The 21,028-nt window shown below is 52.0% G+C and overlaps 1 protein-coding gene across 1 annotated transcript in view; it reads right to left on the bottom strand.

Annotated features, from left to right (window-relative positions):
• RNF43 (ring finger protein 43) overlaps window positions 1-21,028 on the bottom strand; it is a 61,226-nt gene that overhangs the window by 6,468 nt on the left and 33,730 nt on the right. Inside the window, exons 4-10 of the mRNA XM_054647140.2 lie at window positions 12,600-12,722; window positions 8,179-8,253; window positions 6,709-6,840; window positions 6,100-6,201; window positions 5,256-5,411; window positions 4,661-4,763; window positions 2,669-4,177 (exon numbers count right to left, since the gene is read on the bottom strand). Coding sequence (XP_054503115.2) covers window positions 2,669-4,177; window positions 4,661-4,763; window positions 5,256-5,411; window positions 6,100-6,201; window positions 6,709-6,840; window positions 8,179-8,253; window positions 12,600-12,722 — 2,200 coding nt within the window. The remainder of the gene's footprint in view (window positions 1-2,668; window positions 4,178-4,660; window positions 4,764-5,255; window positions 5,412-6,099; window positions 6,202-6,708; window positions 6,841-8,178; window positions 8,254-12,599; window positions 12,723-21,028) is intronic.

The following is a 21,028-nucleotide window of genomic DNA, read 5'->3' as shown; positions in this document are numbered from 1 at the left end:
CCCAGTGGGTAATCTGTACCCCTGGCAATTTGTTACTCTCCACTGTATTTCAGAAGTGCTCAGACTGGTGATTTGATTCATGAGGGATTCTGCCCCCCCTGCCCTGAATGGAGCTGTGCCAGGTGAGAACCTCCCTGAGCACTCCCCTGGTGATCACTAATGCAATAAAGGCAGTTTGCTCTACTGCTCTGCACTTACAGCCCCTGAACATCCCTCAGACTTCTGTCACTCCCTAGATCTGAAGAATCCTAGGCAGCCTTCTCCCTTCCAATGCAGCAGAAAACGTTTGCATTAATAGTCTGCTTCACACAAGCTGTTCACAGCAATATTCCCTGGCCTGTCTCTCCATGGCTCTGTACTTCACTTGGCATCCAGCTCTGTTCTGATTTCCTTCTCCAGCCACACCTTTGCTTTGAAACAGCAGTTTCCAAGTGCCCTCTCTGCCCTGCTGCTTGACCAGCCCTTTTCTGGGGCTGTGCATGATCCCTGTGCCCAAAAGCATCTTTTGACTGCTTATTTTAGCAATATTCTCATAAGACTCTCCTGTCTATGTAGGCTCCTCTTTGCAGCCTATGCTGACACAGTGTTATAAACCCTAATGCCACCCTCCTCCTGCTCAGGGGCAACTGGGGATTTTTGTGTCACTCGTCACTGGACTTGACACTCTTAGTGCAGTGTCTCTCCCATGCCACCAGAAGAGAGACACGCTTCCCTCTCTGTAATTTCATCTAGGAATTACAGGGTCCCACTGTTTGTTTTTCTTTTAAACTGGGTTTCTGAGAAGTTTATGTCAAAACTTTAATTTAAAGCTGGGCTTTTTAATTCATCCACTTATATTTTTAGCCTTATGCCATTTATCTGGAGGCAGAGATGCATTTTTCCTTGGTCTCCTTGTTTGTGTCCTGCTTGCATGGGACTGTCTACTGAGATTGTTCTTTGCTGGTTTTTACTTCTCTATTGATTTACACTTTTCTCAAGATAAAGAACCAATGTGATTATAATTCAGAGGTTATGTCAACCAATGTTTTCAGCTTGGTGGCTTTTCTGCATAAGCCCTGCACAAGCTCTGTGCTCTGTCCTCTGCTCTTAATAAAGTTAAATCCTGAATCTGTGTAGTCTCTCAATCTTGCAAGGGAATTCTGACTCTCTGGGTGATCCTGAAAGCATCCATAGAAGCTACTGCAGTAAACAGACATACTTTCAGATACATTGGTCCTTCTACCTGCTGGAATGGGGAGTGAAGAGGGAATGAAGGCTTGGTGTGCTTGGCAAAGCAGCTGGCACTGGCTCTGGGTGGGGGTCAGAGGCTCATCAGGAGGTGATGGCACAGACTGGGGCCACTGGGACCATTTCCAATGACACAGAACATCCCAGCACAGACCTTGCAATGCCCAATGTTATGTGCACAGACTCCTGCTCTTGAAGCCTCCCCGGTTCATTGGGAGCTCGAAGCAAGCCCTGAGCAACCTGCCCTGAGCCAGGAGGGCTCTCTCCATGTGGGGTACCCTGGGAGGGCATCGGCACTCAGAGCTCCCTGCAACCAGAGACATCTCTGCCCTGATGACTCCTTATCTCTCCAAACACCAGCATCCCTCCAGGCCTTGGGAGAACCTCCCTATCACCTATCTGCAGTGTCAGGCACTTCTGCACCTGGGAAAAATATCTGTTCCTGGGAGTCTGGGAGGCCAGAAAGCTGCAGGGAGCCAGACCATGCCCATCCAGCCTCCCCTGCCTCACTGCCTCCGCAGAACCAGGAGCCTGGGCGTGGGGTGGGGCTAGATAGACAAGCACTGGGAGGAAGTTATTATCTCTGTGGCACAATGGGCACAGTGAGTCACAAGTTTAAGGCCAGTGTTATAACAGAAATTAGACAGCCAGATCTGTGTTTGGGACCTAAATCAAAAGGATTTGCCCGAGGACCTGCAATGAGTCAGTGGCAGGGCGAGGAAGGGAGCCAGGCTCTGCTCCCAGCCAGCACCTGTCCCTGCTGACTTGCAGGTTGCTGCCTTCAGAGGACCTGAGAGAGCAAGACCTGGGAGCTAAACTCAGGTTCTTTCAAAGACACTCGTCTCAAAGGCATTTTCCCTCTCTTTGTGAGAGAGCGCAGCAGTTAGGCAGAAGGCCAAACTTTAATTACATCTGATTTCCAAAAGACACTAAAAAGCAACTCCCACACAACAGAGGCAGGTGAGAAATGAGGGATGTGCAAATCGAGCAACTCAATTAGTCTGTTCTACTACCCCGGGCCACACACACTTCCTTTCTCACTGATTCCAGTTAGCTGGGCTTGGCTAAAACAACTGGAGCCCAAAAAGCCTTAATGATAATGACTCTGCCAGTAAGACACCCAAGACTGGTGTAAGGACACTGAAAAATGTGGTCCCACCCCTTCCTTTGGGAGATATTCCAGCTGCTAGTGATATTTAATTAAAATTAGCCACCTTATTTCTCAGTTGTAGTATTTCAGGGTTTGGTGCACTCTTTAACACACTTGCTCATCATTCAGGCCACCACCCTCACAGGTGAGCTCTGGAAGGCTCCTGCAGTCAGTGCTCCTGTAGGAAAACCCATCAGGAAGGTACCAGGTGTCCTGGCAGCTGGATTTCCTTCAGCAAACCTCCTCCTCATTCACCTGCTTGCTGCCAGTAGAGGCGAAGACCAGACTTACCCTGACCACCCTGCTGAGATGGGCAGTGAAGGCGGACACTCAGACTGTGCCTGGGGGTGCACGTCCCTGAGAAATCCGCAGGAACTGAGCGGTTTCTCTCCTGTCCTGACAACCCCTCCTCCTGCTTCCTCAGCTCGGAGCTGGACTGTGGCACTAAACATTTCCAGAGCGGCTGGGAGCTGCTGGGCAGGGGAGCGCTTGGGATCAGGGGCTGGGCTTCAGGAGAGCAGCGGTAGCCAGTGGGATGGCCAGGAGGAAAGTGAGTGTTGCAGGCTCCAGGCTCAGCTGAGTCCTTGGCCAGGAGAGCAGGGTCGAGCTCCAGGGGACACTTTCTTTTCCTTCGGTGATGCCTGCTCTGTAAGCTGTGTCTGGGGGACAGCGGGACAGCTCCCAATTGTCTGTTGGCATCTACACTGAAGTCCAGCCTGTTTGAAGAAGTGGAGGGGGTGTGAGGGGGCTCCTGGCCTTCCTGGGGACAGGCTGGCTGGCCTGCTGGAGCTGCCTCCTGCAGCACGGCACTGCTTTCCAGAGGCTGCTGAGAGTGATGGCTTTTCTCAGTTCTCTTTTGTGTCCGAGCACTGTGGAAGGCAACCTTGGCCCCGGAATACCGGGATTTGCGTGGCCCAGGCCCCTGCCCGGCTCGCCCAGGGGGACATTCTGCGTCCTGCCTGTAGTGGTGGTGCTGGTGGTGGTGGTAGTGGATGTGGCTGAGCACCCGGGGCTTGGCCAGAGCAGCCCCCTGGGGCACCATCAGGTCCAAGGACCGAGGCCGCCTCTCCCTGGGCAGCCGCAGCTGCTCCTGACCGTGGTCCGTGGTGGGGCCCTCGGAGCTGCAGTACACAAAGGGATCATAGTCGCTGCTGAGGGAGCTGCGGAACGTGGAGCAGCTGCCATGGATGCCCTGCAGGCTGACGTCCGTGCAGTTCAACATGGAGTCACTGGAGGAGCCATGGCAGGGCCCCGAGCTGGAGTCGCTGCCGGGCCCGTCAGCCAGGTACCCGCTATGCTCCGTGAGATAGCTCTCCCCAGAGCCACTGCTGTTGTGCTGGAGCCCGTGGCCAAGCCCTCGGCGCAGGGTGGGCACACGGTGCTGCTTCTGTGCCACGACTGCCTTGGGTGCCACACAGGGGGGCTGAGGCTGAAGGGGACACGTCCTGTGTGGTGCCAGCACCTGCCTGCATGCAGAGGGGTTGGGGTGCTGCTGCCCCAGCAAGCCTGGGGTGAGCGGGGCCATGTGGCCACAGGCCAGTAGGGAGGTGGCTGGTCTGTAGGGCATGTAGTGGATGGTGCCAAAATCCAACTGGGAGAGCTCTGGAGAGTGGAAGAAGGGGTTGCCATGGGCTGACTCTGGGGGAAAGCTCCTGAGGTTCCTCTGAGGATATGCTTGTGGGAGGTGGTAAAGGGCATGTCCTGGATGCTGGCGGAAAAGGTGGAGTCGCCGCCCCGGCTCCATGTCCTGAGGGACCAGCCTGGAGCTGGCAGCCATGGCCTGGTCCCCCGAGTCTCTGGCTGTGGAGAAAAAAGGAAGTATGCGGCACATATCCCGCAGCCCAGAAGGGAGTACCCAGCACATGTCCCACAGCCCAGCTGCAGCAACCCCAGCACTGATGCTCCACTGCCCTCCCAACATGCATGGCCCCACGTCCCATCCATACTCTGCAACTCCTCACTGCCACCACCAAACCACCCTGAAGGTCCTGCACACTCTCCTTGCTGCCCCTGCAACCCCCAGATCCCACCTTCCCTTCCCCACAGATCTCAGTATTGGAATCCCTCTTCTTGGTGCAGGTCCCAGCTCAAGCCCAGCACCTTGCTGTACCCTGGTGGGCTGACAGGCAAGGGACTCCTCTCCATGCACACAGTCCCCTGTCCACTCTGTGCACAGGGACATGAGGACCTGCTGATCCATCTCCCAAGAGTAACTGGAGCTCCTGGGCACAATCCTGCACCCAATCCTGTCCTCAGCCAGGAAATGCCGTGTCTGAGCCCTACCAAGAATATTGAACATGCAAAGTGGACACGTGTGGTGTTGCTGCAGCCAAGGGTCAACACACTCCCGATGGAACTCGTGGGAGCACGAGATGATCCGCAGTTCCTAGAAAGAAGTGGAGAGGAGGAGGATGAGCAAGGCGAACCATGTTCCAAGACCTGGATGGGTCCTTCTTGATGGAAGTGAGCCTTGAAGGACGGACAGACATCTAACAGTGAGGGATCTGCAGCCCAACTGTGCATGGAGGAGGCTGTGGAGCACCTCCAGTCCTGCTCTGTGAACATCCAGAGTGGTGCAAGCCCTTGGGAATAAGAAGATTTCAGGCTGGGTGCTATGGAGCAGCAAACCCAATTTTATCCTATTTCAACATAGGCATTTTACCCCACACCACAGCTGGAGACCTGCCTGGAGACATGACTTCAGCAGAGGCTTTATAGCCCAGGGGCAGGCACACCTCCATGGATGCAATCCCTTTCCAGCACTCAGGAGCTCAGAAGGAAGCATCTCACAGGCTCCTGCCATTCTCAGCTCCCATTGTTGACCCCCCCCACCAGGGAAGCCAGAGCCATGAGTACAGCAGTCCTGCCCAAACCCTACCTGCCCCTCGCTGAACTCCTCGAGGCAGATGGCACAGACCGGGGCGGAGCTGCAGCTGCTGGCCGAGTCCCAGCGCGGGGCCGGCCGTGCCCGGGGCTGGTAGCGGCGTGTGGCCAGCTGCCCGATGGCCTGCAGGGTCTGCTGCTGCACCGAGTCCTGCAGAGACACACGGGGCTTGAGGAGAGGCTCAGCCTTACTCTGCCCTCCCATATTCAAAATGGAATTATCAGAAATTTGGGGATGATACCTATCTGCAGAGGTGACTTTCTGTCTAAGCTGACTCAGCCAAAGTAGGCTTTGTCACCAGCAGGAGACATCTGGCCCTAGATATTCAAATAACTCAGCAGTGCTGAATTTCTGATCCCCAAATTATTGTCTCTCTATGGGACAAATGGGATAGTCTCAAATATGGAAATACATCTGACTCTGAGAAGATGATTATTTCATTTGTTAATTTCTATTAAGAATGCTAAATCATACAATCATAGAATCAAGGAATGGCTTTGATTAGAAGGGACCTTAAAGCTCATCTTATTCCACTCTCCTGCCATGGGCAGGGACATCTTCCACTATCCCAGGTTGCTCCAAGCCCCATCCAACCTGGCCCTGGACACTTCCAGGGATCCAGGGGCAGCGACAGCTTCTCTGGGCACCCTGTGCCACAGCCTCCCCATCCTCATAGGGAAGCATTTCTTCCCACATCTAATCTAAATCTCTCCTCTTAGTTTACAACTGTTCTCCTTGTCCTATCACTATCTGCCCATTTCCCCTCCCAAAAGGTGTCTGTTCCTGCTTTCCCTTTCTCCCTGTTTGCTCAGACACATCTGCTCCATGAGATCCCTACCTGAGTCCTGTTCAGCTGGCACTTTGTGCGGACAACAAAAATCAAAATGATGACGACCACAGTGCTGACCACTGTGAGAAGAATCCACACATCGTAGTCTGGCTGTTGGATAAAACAGGACAGAAATTACTCTTGTGTGGAAATTACTCTTGGTGGGAGTTAGAGGCTAGGGGAATCTCCATCTTTTCTGGACCATCAGTCTTGGGAAATATCATCCTTGGCCAAGCTCATCCTCTTTGTTCTTTACAGGTAAAATTAAAAACAGTTCAGTCTTTTCTGCACATCCATACAAGAATAGAATATCTCAGTCTTGCAGCATCTCAGCTCCCTTGAGACCATAGTCTAAGGCAGCACAAAATGAGAAAATCAAGGCTTGGTTTTACTTGAAGAGACAGAGAATCCCCTTGCCTCACTTGTGACATTAAAGCAAAAGAAACTAAGTAAGCTGAAAATGCTTTTGAGCCTTTACTTGCAGCAGGTCTGAATGCTAAAGACTCCTGCAACAGGCCGTGATCTCCATCCCTGAGGAAGAAAGCTCAGTCTCTCTGGGAAAGCTTAGCAGGTTGGGAGGGAGGATACAGGACGCAGTGGGAATCATGTGTCTCTCACCCAAGCTGGTGGCTCCTTGACCTCTATCTTCACGTGGGCCTCTCTGTTCTTGTTCACAACGCCCATGAGGAGCTCAGCATCATGGCCCCTGATTAGGACCACAGGCTGGCTCAGGCCTCTGGGCTTCCTCAGCTGCAAAGAAACAAACACAGTAAGGGCTGATCCAGCACAGCCTGAAACAAGGATGATCCTGGCCTCCCAGGCAAGTCCATTCCTCATGATGTTTCTTACAACACTTCAGAGACTGACTGCTCCCCCAAGTTTACACTATCCCTCTATGATTAATCAGATGCAAGTTTCTCTTTTATCAATTTTCCAGCATGGATTTCTTTATTTTCCCTGCTGGTGACTCCTCATGCACAGCCAGCCATTTCTTGGTGTCTCTTGAGCTCCTTTCAAGCCCCTGTGCAAAAGCTCTTGGTCCCTCTTCTTCTCTGTGAAAGGGCCAACAGCACTGCCAAGTGCTGCCTTCACCAGAGAAATGCTTCCTCTGCTCTGGACCCATCCAGTTCCCCTCCTCCCTAAGGACATTCTGCTTGTTCTGCTTGTCACACTGGCAGTTTTCCACTGTGGTCCAGGCAGCATGGCACAGGCTGGCTCAGCAAGTGTCTGCTCTCCTCCAGACTGACCTGGATCAGGGTGGCCATCAGACCCAGTAACCCCTTCCCTTCCGCTGGGGGAATCCAAAGGTCGGTGGACAGGGATGGAGATGTGAACAGAGGTGCAGATGGTAAGAAGACCATGAAGGCAAGGCCGAAGCTCTGAGTTGTTGATAGGATTTGATGCTCTTTGCTTTTGTGTACCAAATGGGAAAGCTGGAAAAGTGGGAGCCAAGGCCCGGGGTAGGGATCAGAGACTGGGATCTGAGCAACATCGGCATCACCTCATGGACCTGCTTTTGCTGCTGTGTTTCTCTGGCACCAGAAATTAAGATGTAAGTGCATGAAAGAGCCACAAGGGATGGATCCAGCAAGGAGTCAGCCCAGAGCTTGGATGAGGTCAGGCACCAGCTCCCCTGTCTGTTCCCTACCTAAAGCTGGATATCCCTGGATTATCTGGATGGGGAATTGATTCCCTTCCAGAGATGACAACAGTGCTGGGGAAAGGGACCTTTGGAGGTGTCCTAACCAAGGTTAAACCTGCACCAACAGAAAAGCAGGTTGACTTGGAAACTTGAGAAATCACCTTTCCTGAGGTACATTGGGCTGTCTGGACTATGTGAGATGAGGAAATTTATGACTTCCCAAGAGGAAACATCCAGCTCCTCGCAGAAAAGTTTGATTGTCCAGACAATGTCTTTTAAGAGCGTGGATGTGCCATGGAAAGTGTCTGTGTAGGGTAAGAGCCAACACCCAACACCAGCAGCATCCTGGGACCTCCCACTGGTGCCTAGGGGGTCCTGCCCTGAGCACATTTCAGGATGAGACAGGAGCACTGTGTTTTAGCTGAGGGTATCACTGGGGTCTGTACCTGATCAGCAGCACTTTCATCATCGGTGATGTCAAAAAGGATCGCACGGGCTCCACGCTCCCCTGCCAGCTTTGCCTGTCCAAAACAACAGAAGCTTCAGTGGACATTTTGTACTGTACCCTGTGTCCACACCTGCCATTGGATCCATGTCTGCCTCCTGGGCTCTTCCCAGGAGAAAGAAGCACCTGTTTGGACTGAGGAAACCGTTCCTACCTCAGTTCCTGACTTGTGTTGAGCTGCAGTGCCTACACTTACCAGAGCTCTGCAGCTCACGGGTGGTTTCTTCCTAAAGTTGTAGAGGTGAACTACTTGGTGGAGTTGCAGCCACAGCAAAACACAAATCTAACAATTCCCCAGCTGTCCACCTGCCAGCTGCTCCCTTATTTCAAAGCTGGATTTGCTGGGGAGGGATGTGCAGCCCCGTTAGCCCTGCTGACCTCCACGGACAGCAGAAACTCCCACAGGTCCCCTGTCACCTGGCAGCACCAGGGCTGTCAGAGGACCTGACTCCCACTCACGCTGCTCTCCCTGGTTCCCCCTGCTCATTAGGGAGAAGCTCAGGTGGAGCCGGGTCTGCTCAGTTCGGTGGCTTTCCCAGAGGGAAGGGACAGCTCAGAGACCCACCCAGCCGAGCACACATGCCACCCTGATGAGGTAAGCAGCCAGGAGCTCGAGGGTCACCCACCTCCTCCCAGGCAGCCCCTGGAGCCCTCCCGGCAGGCAGAGGCAGCCCCGGGAGATGGAAGGTGAGCTGGGCTGGGCTGGGCTGGGCCGGTAGCTCAGGCGGAGCCCTTTGATCCCAAGCAAACAGGAGCAGCATAGCCAAAGCCGGCGGGGGGCCGTGGGGCACTGCCCGCCCCCAGCCGCGCTCTCAGGCGCCGGGAGCCGGCCGGGCCAAGGGATGCGGCATTCCCGGAACGGCCGGGGGGCACCAGCTCCATCCCTGCTCCCGGGTCACCTCGGCGAGGAGCACTGGGGGGATTGGGGCTGGGTACACGTGTGGGAATGGAGCTGCACATGGTCAGCAACAGGCAGAGGTGGAGGCTCTGGCTGCTGACAGGATTTAACACTCATAGGGAAGCTGGAAAAGTGGGATCAAGGCTCGAGACAGGGATCAGAGACTGGGTCCTGACTAGGATCGATGGAACCCCAGTATTTGCTGGCACTTTCAGGGGAAGAGGACTTTCAGGGAGTGAATTCCATCCAATAGTCAGTCTTTGATGAACAACAAACAGCTCTACATTGATTTTATCCTGCTAAAGACACTGACTATGGGGCAATGAACAACTGAGACTGGACAAGTGACTTTTCCCAACATCTTTCTGACTCCTGTTGCAAAGGATACAAATGGTGACCAGGGACAGGGCCCAGGGAACAGCTGGAGCTGTGCCACAGAGGTTTAGGGTGGAGATCAGGAAATGTTCTTCCCCCAGAGGGTGCTGGGCACTGCCCAGGCTCCCCAGGGAATGGGCACAGCCCTGAGGCTGCCAGAGCTCCAGGAGCTCCCAGGGATGCCCCAGGGTGGGATTGCTGGGGGGGGTGTCTGTGCAGGACCAGGGGCTGGACTGGATGATCCTTGGGGTTCCTTTCCAACTCAAGATACTCTGTAATTCTGTTCAAGCCTTTCACAATTTGCTTGATACAGTAATTTTCTCAGTGTTAGCTGTGTTTGCACTGTATCTCTTCAGCCATGTGGCACAGCTGAGCTCCCTCTGGTGCAAATAGGTATTTACAGGATGATTTTGGAGGTCTCAGCAGTCTGACAACCAGGCTTGCAATCACAGGTTCACTCGGAAATAAAAAAAAAGCCCCCCCAAAAATTTACAAATTATGATCAGAAAGAACAATAAATCACTTTGAATTGATTCCAGAGGTCCTTCCCATGCCTTCCTCTCCTCTAATGCTTTCCCTGTTTGTTTTAGCTTTGGAAGCTGAAGCAGTGACAGAATTTAGGAAGCAGGGAAATGCCTCAGGTCACTGGTGGAGTTCTCCTCGTGTTGGGCTGGCCAGGGTTGTCCGTGTGCAGGGCTTGGCTGGGTGACAGCTGAAGCAGAGGTTGTGATAGCACTCTGCACATGGCTATTTTTATCATCATTGATACAGCCCTGCAATTCCACATGCAAAGCTCTGCCCCAAGACACACTTGCCAGGAAAACAAGGTTCCAGCTCCACTCAGCACCAGCCAAATCCCACAGCTACACCCCTGCTCCAGAGGAGGAGTGTGGTCCTGGGATTTTGAGGAAGAGACCTCCGCATCCCTTCCCATGGCAGCAGCTCAGGACGCAATGATCTTTTAAGGTCCCTTCCAGTCCCAACCAGTTTGTGATTCTCTGATCCGTACAATGTTAGAGGGAGGGAGCTTGGCAGAGGCTTCAGGAGTTTGGAGAAGCAGACAGGGAGGAACTGCAGGGGATGGAGGATCCATGATACAAGGCAGGGCCCGGGGATGTTGCCAGCTTAAGGAGCATCTGCTCTATTTCATGACTAAACTACTCCTGTTCATGGGAGAAGAACTGTGAGCCTCCCTTGGTGAGATTTTAGAGCAGGAACACCTGCAGGACTGCAACAGCTGGATATCAAAATCCAGTGCTGGATCTGGCTCTGGTAACAGAGTAGTAGTGATGACTCATGGCCAGTGAACTCAGTGTACCAGGGGAGCTGAGGGTTTGTTTGCTTTGGGGGGTTTAGGAGTCCTGGAGAAGGGATCCAGGTGGAAGAGCAGAGTGCAGCAATGCACCATGTCTTGTCCCACCCCGTGCCAACCTTCCTCAGCTGATCCTTGGACTCAATAACACACTGGTACTTTCAGTGCTGTGATCAGAGTCTCAAAGATGAAGGACAAAACTAGCAAAACAGAATCCCAGAATGGTCTGGGCTACAAGGGACCTTAAAGCTCATCTCATTCCACCCTGTTACAGCCAGGAACACCTTCCACTAGACCAGATTGCTCCAAGTTTCATCCAACATGGCCTAAGTTTTGAAACCTTTTAACGTTCTGAAATGGAAGACGGGCCTTTGCAGCTGCTTCGTCCTCTTGTTCGTGATCCTCCACAGCAGCTGCACTGCCCAAACATCCTGGGGCATCCTGGTACCACCACCATGTGACCCTCACATCTGGATGGACATGGCAGAGCTGGAGGCACCTGCCCAGCCCTTTTCCTCATGTCTATCACAAGCTGCCCAGGTGGGCCCAGGCCATTCTCCAGGTGTGGGGGAACTGACAGCAGGTTGCCAACTCCATCACACTGGCTCATGCCAACATCTGGCACCAGCTCCAGAGCAGCAGCATCCCAAATTTGGGCTGGGCAACCCAGTAAAGGATAGGTACTGCTGTCTTTCTAGCCAGGGGGAACCAGCCCTGGGATGGCAAATCCACCATGGCATCACATTTCCTTACTTTTGATGCCACAGCCTCCATGAAAAAACCCTGTTGTGCCGGAGCAAACACTGGGTACAAGTTTTGCCTGCCTTCTTCAGCTGAGCTGTAGGGAACAGGGAAAAGGACCCTGTCCCCATCCCCACCACGTCACCACCAGCAGGAAGGCAACAGGGTGAAATGACCTGAAGGCAATCCAAGTAAAGCCAAGAAGAGTTGAACAAGGGGATTTTCATGCTTGTACAACACTTGCACAAGCATGAAAATAGCCAACGCTTGGTAGAGAGACAATCAAAAGAAAAAAACAATGTCATCCTTATCCATGCAAGTTAATCAGAATCACAAAGATTTTAAGCCTTAAAATGACCCTTGTTCCTACCTGACTTCCTTATTACCAGAGAATTGGACCACTGACCTCAGCTTTTGGCATAGGAAGTGCTGTTTCACTGAGGTGCCTGATCCAAAGACCTCTGAGATCTCCCAGGGCATGAACTGTTAACAAGTCGTGACCCACCACTAGTTCAGCTGGTCTGCATTTATCTCACTGCTCAGCACTGACTCTCCTGTGCCTCATCCAGGGAAATATTGCAGCATTATTGTTGGAAACAGAGCCACGGAAGATGTTCTCTGTGTCCATGTTTTCCCACAGGCCAGAGAACACAGAGAAACACAAATCACACAGACCAGAAAGCAACGTAAGGCTGTAAAACAGGAGAGGCACAAGGCTATTAGGCAGCAAAGAGTGTGGGATGCTGGGTAAGGTCTGACCAACCCAGAGCTGCCAGGCTAGAGGGAACTCCACACCTTTTACAAAGTCAGGCAGTCCAAAAGGTCAAGGGATGGGTGTTTGGGATGGCTGGCACAGCATCTCTCCCAAAGGACCCCTTCTACCAAGGACTGCCTCTGCCAAAGACCCTGATCTGTCCTTGTCCTTTTCTCTACTTCCCAACAGCTCTTTCCTTGCTGCCCCCTCCTCCCCTTTCCTTTGCTGCACCACAGGTTTCACTTCCCAGGCTGATGCCATTTCAGGCATTTTTGCACTTACCTTGTTGGCCAGGGACAGGCAGGGGTTGGGATCCCGATCCGGCTGTTCCAGCTTGACGATGGTGATGAATCCCGATTCCGTGTGTTCATCCTCGCTGGTGTTGCACAGGGATAGTGGGTGGGACTGCAGAACAAAAGCAAGGAGAAACTCAGATCCTGGGGCTCAGCACTGCAAAGGGGGCTCAAGCCCACCCTGCAAAACCCTCTGGACCTGCCCAGAGGTGCAGGACCCCCACCTGCCGGGTGCCACCATAACACTGCTACATCCCATGGCCCTGCCCGAGCCACTGAGGCCTTGAAAGACACAAAAGAACACTCATTGCCGAAGCTGGGTGTCACCCCAGGCACTCCAACCACTCCCCAGAGCCTGGCTGGACTCTGGAGCTGGAGACCACAGTTCTATGGCCTCCTGCTGTGCTCCACTGAACCCCCGGCACTGGGATTCCCAGGAAGGTGGCTGGCAGACAACCCCCTCAATACCAGGGTTATACCCATTAGAAAAATGCCAGGAATGCTGCTGCCAGTCATGGGGAGGCTTTCTGCTGCCTGTGCAGTGATATAACTCAGCACCAATCCCACATCCACAAGCACCCAGCACTGCAGGGTTGGGAGGCACCACAAAGCCACAGAGCTGCTTTTGGCAGCACCAAGTCTTGGGCATCAAAACAAGAATAGGTCTAACAAAACTATGAAAGTAAGTTAAAATTATCAAATCCTAGGGTGATAGCATCGAGACCAACTTATGCTAATGCCTAGTACAAATGTCTGTGGCTGTGAGTTTGTATCCAACTCTTAATCATTTCTGGAGCTGCTTAAAACCAAAGTAAAAGCAAAGGATTTCACTGAAATTTGAAATATTTAAAAGTAAAAGTTTGTATCCTTTTGTCAAAACACTGGTCTAGTAGAAGATGTCCCTGCCCATAGCAGTGGGGACAACTGGATGATCTTTAAGGTCCCTTCCAACCCAAACCATTCTGGGATGCTACAACTTAGACTTCACTACAGGACATCAGATAGAGTGCAATTGTACCAAGCCAAGCACCACAAACTCTATAAATCCAGGTTTTTAGGGAAGCAATTGGATCTGTTATGGCTTGGAGCAGTCAGGGAAGCTCCCAAAAAGCCCCTGTTCCGTCGGAGCACCGACAGGTGCTGCCTTGACCAACACCGACACGGCATCCAAGTGCCCGTGATCCCGCTGGATTCACCCAGAACGGCACCACTTTGTGCTCTGCTTGCCTGGCTGGGACGTGGGCTTAAGATGTGATCATGGCTTTGGGTTAATATGTGCTTGTCACAGCCACAGAAAAACACCAAACAGGAAATACAGAGTATGTCTCAGGATAGCTCCAACAGCTCAGAGGGACCTGACTGGAGCCTTCCCCGGGCTGCTCCTGGAGCTGGGGGAGCTGAGAAGAACCTCGGAGCTGTGTCCAACCCTGGCTGTGACACTCACAGGGCAGTGACAGTCCTGTGTGCTGAGCTCAGAGCAGCCTCTCTGTGACCAGGATTGCTGGGCCTGATGCCAGCATTAGGGTGAGGGGGCCTAGCACAGGGTGCTCAGAGAAGCTGTGCCTGCCCCTGGATCCCAGAAGTGTCCAAGGCCAGGCTGGATGGGGCTTGGAACAACCTGGGACAGTGGAAGGTGTCCCTGCCCATGGCAGGGGGTGGAACAAGATGAGCTTTAAGGTCTGTTCCAACCCAGGCCATTCCATGATTAACGATGAACACCAGGAATATGAACAATGGGCCAAGCTGCTGCACCTCCAAATGTGCATGGGGAACTTATGGAAAATGCTGGCAGCTGCTCTGGAGCAAGACCCAGATGATAAATCTGGAGAAGACCTGCTGGTACCTACACCTGAGACCCTTCCCACAAGGGCATCTATCCATGGAGCTGAGGCAGAGTAATGGACTCTCATTATTCTGTGCTGGGTCCCTCACAGACATGATCAGGCTGGAGGCTGGGCCCAGAAGCCTTCTCAGCACCCTGCAATGCCCAGGGGCAGCTTGGGGACACAGGCACCATCTGCCACAGCCACACACTCCACTCATCTCTGCTCCAGAGACCTCTTTCCTCTCCTCCCCTCAGCTCCTTCTCCTGTTTGTCACTGTACAGTCAACTCCAGCAGCAGCACAGCAGCAAGACATGACTCTTACTTTCTACATCCTTCAACAGCATTTCCTGGCATTCCCACTGCCCTGTCCCTGGTACTATGAGTGAGGGATCCTGGCTGCACACTGTGCTCACAGGACAAGAGCAGACTTGAAAAATAATCTAAGGATGATGTGGAAAAACAAATATTATGAGATTTCTCAGTGCAGAGGACTCCATGCGTGCCCCATGCGTGGCTGCAGCTGCAGAGTCAGGATCCCTTGCTCCCTCCTGGGTCTGTGGCTGCAGATGGGCTCCCAGGCATGGCATCCCCCTCTCTGCCAGGCTGGGCACTTCTGTAGTACCGACTGCCACCGCCACAGGACAACAGCTCCTTACAAACCCTTATCTGATCTAGGAGATAACAAAATCCCATTGCTAGAGAGAGGGGGTATGTTCATACCCAAAATCAGAGAGGTTTCATACATCCTGCCTAAATCCCACCACACTCCTGTTCCAACAGTGCCCAGGGGCTCCCAGTCATCAGAGGGACCTCTGTGATTATTTTGCTGTTCCAGCTAGGGCTCCCTGGTGTTCTACACATTGCTGTTCTGCCAGATCCTTCTCCCAGGACAATCCCTGCCTGCCCCTGTGCTCCCGGGATCCTAGTGGTGGGCTGGGATCAGCTGGCAGGGTTTGGACCCACTTTTAGATAATTCAGCCCGGCAGCTCTGTCCACACCCTGGCCCTGGTAAGACACTGCCAACCTGTGATCCCCGGCTTTGTCACTCCATCTGTCTCTGTCACCACATCCCACCTGTCACATCTTCTGAGAAGACACAGAGCTCCTCCTCATCCCTATCTTCTTGATACCACCTTTTTGGTTTCTTGTTCCCTTACCTTATGGCTTCTCTTTATTTTCTACCTTTTCTGTCCAGAGTACTACTCCTAAAATACTGAAGTTCACACCAGCATGAATCACAGGTTGCACTGAGCAGCAGAAACATGGAGAGGTGCACAATTCCCACTTGGGAACTTCATGTACAAAACAGGAGGAAAAAAGGTGACCCTGACAGGTCATCTAGCCCACTTTGCTGCCTGAAGGCAGGATCAGACAGACCTAAAACATTCCTCTGAGACACTTGCTGAACCTGTTTTCAAGACCTCCAAAAAGGGAGACTCCTCACTCACTGCAGGACTCCCTTCTCCTCCACATCAGAAAGTGTATTGCAGTGCCTCACTGGAGTCAGTTTTGCTCCAGCCTGAGCCTATTAGTTCTCACTGAATCAACCATGCCCATAGAAAAGAGATTATTTGTGCTATTTTTTTTTTTCCTCCCCAGGGAGACTTTAAACATTTCTGTTCTCCTTTCTGTTCACCAAGGAGTCCTGAGGGAGAAGGGCTGAAAAAGGACTCGGAGAAAATCCTTATTTTCTCTGTAAGGGAACTCAGAGCACTTCCCACGCTTTCTTCATGGGAGAGGAATCAAAATTTGATCTGATCTGCAGCGGCAGGAGAAATGGTTTAACCAACCAATAGGATTGATATGGAAAAGACAGGAAGAGAACAGGACAGGAGAGTGTTCACCAAAGGGCTTGAGAAAAATCCTGGACTGAACTCTTCACTACATTGACTACAATCCCAGAAGAACTGCAGGCAGCAAATACCAAAATGCATTTAAAGGAGTCAAGAGCAATGCAGGGAATGGCAGATTGATAATGCCGACTTCCCTGCCAAAAGAAAAGCCAGGTTAAAAAAAAACAGATTAATGAAGAGAAGGGAAGAACTAACAGAGCTTTGGAAAAGGAAAAGGATGGTTCACAGAGCCACAGGGCTCCTCAAAGCAGTCAGTGAGTGTGGGACTAAAGGTAGTTCCATGAATGCCAGACTCTGGTGTCTCTTCTGTTCTTCTGCAAGGTCAAGGGTATGGAAGACGATGGAATATTGCGCAGTACTGCCCAGGGAAAAGGACTTTGGACCTGGGCCTGAAGCAACAGAACAAGGGGGAATAGCTTCCCACTGCCAGAGGGCAGGGATGGATGGGATATTGGGAAGGAATTGTCCCCTGGGAGGGTGGGCAGACCCTGGCACAGGGTGCCCAGAGCAGCTGTGGCTGCCCTTGGATCCCTGGCAGTGCCCAAGGCCAGGCTGGACGGGGCTTGGAGCAGCCTGAGATGTCCCTGCCCATGGCAGGGAGTGGGACGAGATGGGCTTTAAGATCATTCCAATACAAACCATTCCATGGTTCTATGATCTTCAGGACTAAAAAGAGAAGAAAGCAGGGCATCCCTTACAATGAACTCACCAGCACAGTCCCAAGGTAAACTGTGTTGTCCAAATATTCACAAACCACATGGAAAATGAGAGGGATGGTGAAATGACTGAACTCTTCAGTAACACATAAAAATCCAAGCTGGTAAATATTAAAACTGTCTAGTAAAGGATCTCATGCTGAGTGATGGAGTGATACAGGATATTAAGATATGCAAATATGAAAAAATATATCCAGGTATTTTGCACAGGGATGAGCACTAGGTGAGCAGTTAATGAACAGGAAAGAGCTTGGAGACACGGTGGGGAGTTTTATGGAAACCACTGTTGAATCACCCAAAGCAGTCAAAAACCAAACAGGCATTACTGTAAAAAACAAATGAAAAATGAAAATCCACTAGATAAAGCTGCAGTGTGTCAACATTTTGACTGTTACAAGGAGTCCTGCTCACTCCATCTCAAACAGAGATTTCTGTACAAGTGATTAAGTGAACAAGAATTCTTCAGCTTACTACAGGTGGGATATGTTAAAGCTACAGAAACTCATTAAAAATATGAAGAATTCCTGGATCAAAACATCAGGAAGAGCTGTTACATGCAAAGGTGGGAACACCAGCCTGGTTGTGGGCACAGCCTGCTGCAGTCAGGGGGCTGCAGAGGATTATCCATTGTGATTTGCCCGTGCTCTGCACATTTTGGAGCACACACGGGGTTCTGCACTCACCAGGCATCACCATGGGCTGCACACTCACCTCCCCACTAGATGACTTGTGCCATGAATATTTCATCGAGGAACCGAACTCCAGAATACTGCTGGGATTTGTGGTCAGTGGTGCCAGAGAGCCAGGTCAGCATCTGTGCCCAGAACACCAGCAGAGCCAGCTGCTGCCTCATCTGTGGGACAGTATTGTGACTTCTGGTTGTGTCCCAGCACCAGTTCTCCTTCCCCTCCTCTTGCCAGTATTCCAGCAGGTAGAATCCCATGCAAGACCTTGAGGGAATGCTCACACATGCAGGGCCAGGAGAAGGGTGCAAGGACTTTGTTCAAGACAGCAGGGCCTCCCCTACCACAGCTCATGCCAGGACCACTCCATCTCATGCCAGGACCATTCTCCACATGCCATTGGCACCACAGCCTCGAGTGGATGAAATACCTTGTGGAAAATCTCCTTCAAAGATGAGCTACAGCCAAAGTAGCAGTGAGGGGATGAAGGAGCCTAGGGCACCACAACAGCACCTTTGGTGACACAGAGCATCTCGGACATCATAGTGCCATGTCCATGCATCCACGGGAGACACCCACTGCCCACTGCTGGCTTCACCCAGCTCTCATGTCACTGTCACCCAGCATGAGCTTCTGAGGCAGGATATGGATATTCCTGGATTTGTGGATATGTCTGGCTCAAGACACCTCTTCCCTGCTGGAATTCTGTCAGTGAGCCTCTGAGGTAAGTAAGGTTTGTATTCCTTTGTAGGCTTCAAAAGGCAAGTGGAAGTGGTCTCCTACCACCCTCTCCATCTTTGCTGCCAACACTAGCGTGGATGTAAGAATTACTGGGCAAGATCCTCTGCTGGATCTATGAGGAAATGGAAACAGGGCACCTGAGACAGGATTCCTGTGTGGAAGGAGCACAGCAGATGTCTCAGCTCTAAAAGCCAGATCTGCACCTGCACAGTGCATCTCCCAGAGGTGTCAGAGCATAGGCAGTGTCCCAGCTGCTGGCATGAGGGACATCTCCAGGGACTGTGCACAGCTGGGATGGAACAGACCATGTGCACTTCTCAGTCACTGCAGAATGCTCCTGACAGCAACACTGCCCTGTTGGGACAACCCAGACACCAGATCCTCCTCTCCCAGCCTGCCCCAAAGCTCAACCTGATAAGAGGCTGGACCCAGGTGGGGATCAGACTCTTCTCCCAGACAAGTGACAGAACAAGAGGAAACAGCTACAGGTTGTGTCCAGGGAGGTTCAGGTTGGACATTAGTAAGAATTTCTTCATGTCAGGTATTGGAAGGGGCTGCCCAGGGAAGCGGTGGAGTTCCTATCCCTGGAGGTGTCCAAGGAATGGCACTCAGGGCTCTGGGCTGGGTGACAAGGTGGGGATTGGTCACAGGTTGGACTTGATGCTCTTCGAGGTCTTTTTCAACCTCAGTGATTCTGTGACTCCGTGAAAAATACTGTGTGAATGTCTTTATTGCTGTAAGAAAGGCTCTTCCCAGTTTACCTGAACTCTCCATCTTTACCAGCTGAACAGAAGCCACTCTTACCCCAAGAGCATTCCACTCTACTCACAGAGATAGCAGCAGGAATGACAGGACACTACCACAGGCACAGGAGATGCTGCCAGGAGGCTGAAACACACCGACAGCAGAGCTGGAAAGTGCTGTGGGACACTGCTAGGACATGGGAGGATGAGGAGGGACAGGGTAGGGAGATGAAGTGGATTTTAGCCAGGAAGAAGATGGAAATGGCTGGCTGGAAAAGAACAGCAGAGTGTTTCAAGAGGCCCAAGGGAAAGCTGCCATTTCTATGACTCCTGGGCATGAAGCTCAGCCATCAGGATATGGGGCTTTTTTTAATTTACCTGCATAAAGTTTCAAGAGCTGTTATAATAAACACACCTTACTCACATGTGAGTCACAGACAAACACATTCACTGATAACAGATACATTATTCTTAGAGAGACTCAGGTCCTACCTCAGTGTGTGAACAGCTCAGACAACCATCCAAGTCCCCTGAAGGAATGGCCAGAGGTGGGAAAGGAGACAAAGGACCTACAAGGTGCCTGTGCAATACTCCTGTGCTTGTGCCCTTACTCATGCTCATGAACTTCACTACCTTTGGCCCAAGTCAAGGGTCAGCAGGGCCTGAGGGTTTGATACAACAAATCAGTCCCTAATCAAGAAATTACTGGTTTTCCCTCTCCTTTTCATTACCAAGCTGGTGAGCAATGAAGAGCAGTGCTGTACCCAAGAGGGATGTTTATTTGATTACCACACGTGCATGATTAGAGAGTTTAGGTGGTCTGGATCTTTTCTGTCGCTCTCTACAACTCCCTGAAAGGACTTCAGAGCCAGGTCAGGGTCAGGCCTTGCTCCTAGGGAACAAGGGACAGGACAAGAGGAAATGACCTTAAACTGTGCCAGGGGAAGGTCAGGTTTGACATCAGGAGGACTTTCTTCCTGGAAAGGGTGGTCAGGCCTTGGAAGGGGCTGCCCAGGGAGATGATGGAGTCCTCATCCCTGGAGGTGCTCAAGGAAGGCCTGGACGTGGCACTGAGTGCTCTGGGCTGGTGACAAGGTGGGGATCAGGCACAGGCTAGACCTGATGGTGCTGGAGGGCTTTTCCAACCTAAATGATTCCCATGGGCTGGAGAAAACTCTCAAACGCCCCTCACTGACAGCTGTGCTGAATTTTGTTCTCCTGCGGACAGAGAAATACCACATGAGGGAAGCAAGTGTCACTTCCGTTGGCCCAGCCACCATGAGGATTATATGGACTGGCAAGGAAACCTCTGGCAAAGTTCCATAACAATGTCTGGTTAAACTGTCTCTGCTCCACACATCCATGTTGGAATATCAAAGGCAAAGGGAGTCTGGTCAGCCCTGACTCACAGCACTAAATGGAAGTAAAGGCAAGCTGGCCCAAGTCACGGGAGAACAGCTCATACTTCTCTGCCTCAAGCATTCTGCAGGCAGTCTGGATCCCAAATCCCATGGAGAGCATCCAACCCACAGTGACCTGCTCACCTCAAATACCTTGGAGGGCCCAGCCTGTCCTCACTCTGGAGCCATCTCCATCCTTGAAGACCCTCTTTGACATGCCCCTCTGTACTGTGCTGGCAGTGGCTGGGAGGTTAAAACTGTCCCACAGAACTCACACAAGTCTTGTCCCTCTGCAGCCCTCGAAGCACTGGCAAAGCCCAAGCTGTGCTGGCAGCTCTCTCGCCTCTCCAAGCACAGAGGTCCCTTGGGAACAGCTCAGAGGTGGCTCAGAGGACACCCACAACTGAAACACCTGAGACAGCTCTAACCCTGAAAGCAGTCCTGCAGTGACTGGCC

The sequence above is a fragment of the Agelaius phoeniceus genome, chromosome 20, assembly GCF_051311805.1.
Source record: "Agelaius phoeniceus isolate bAgePho1 chromosome 20, bAgePho1.hap1, whole genome shotgun sequence".
Classification (NCBI taxonomy): domain Eukaryota; kingdom Metazoa; phylum Chordata; class Aves; order Passeriformes; family Icteridae; genus Agelaius; species Agelaius phoeniceus.
Note: the sequence above shows the minus strand (reverse complement) of the source record. Positions and strands in the feature narration are given on the sequence as shown.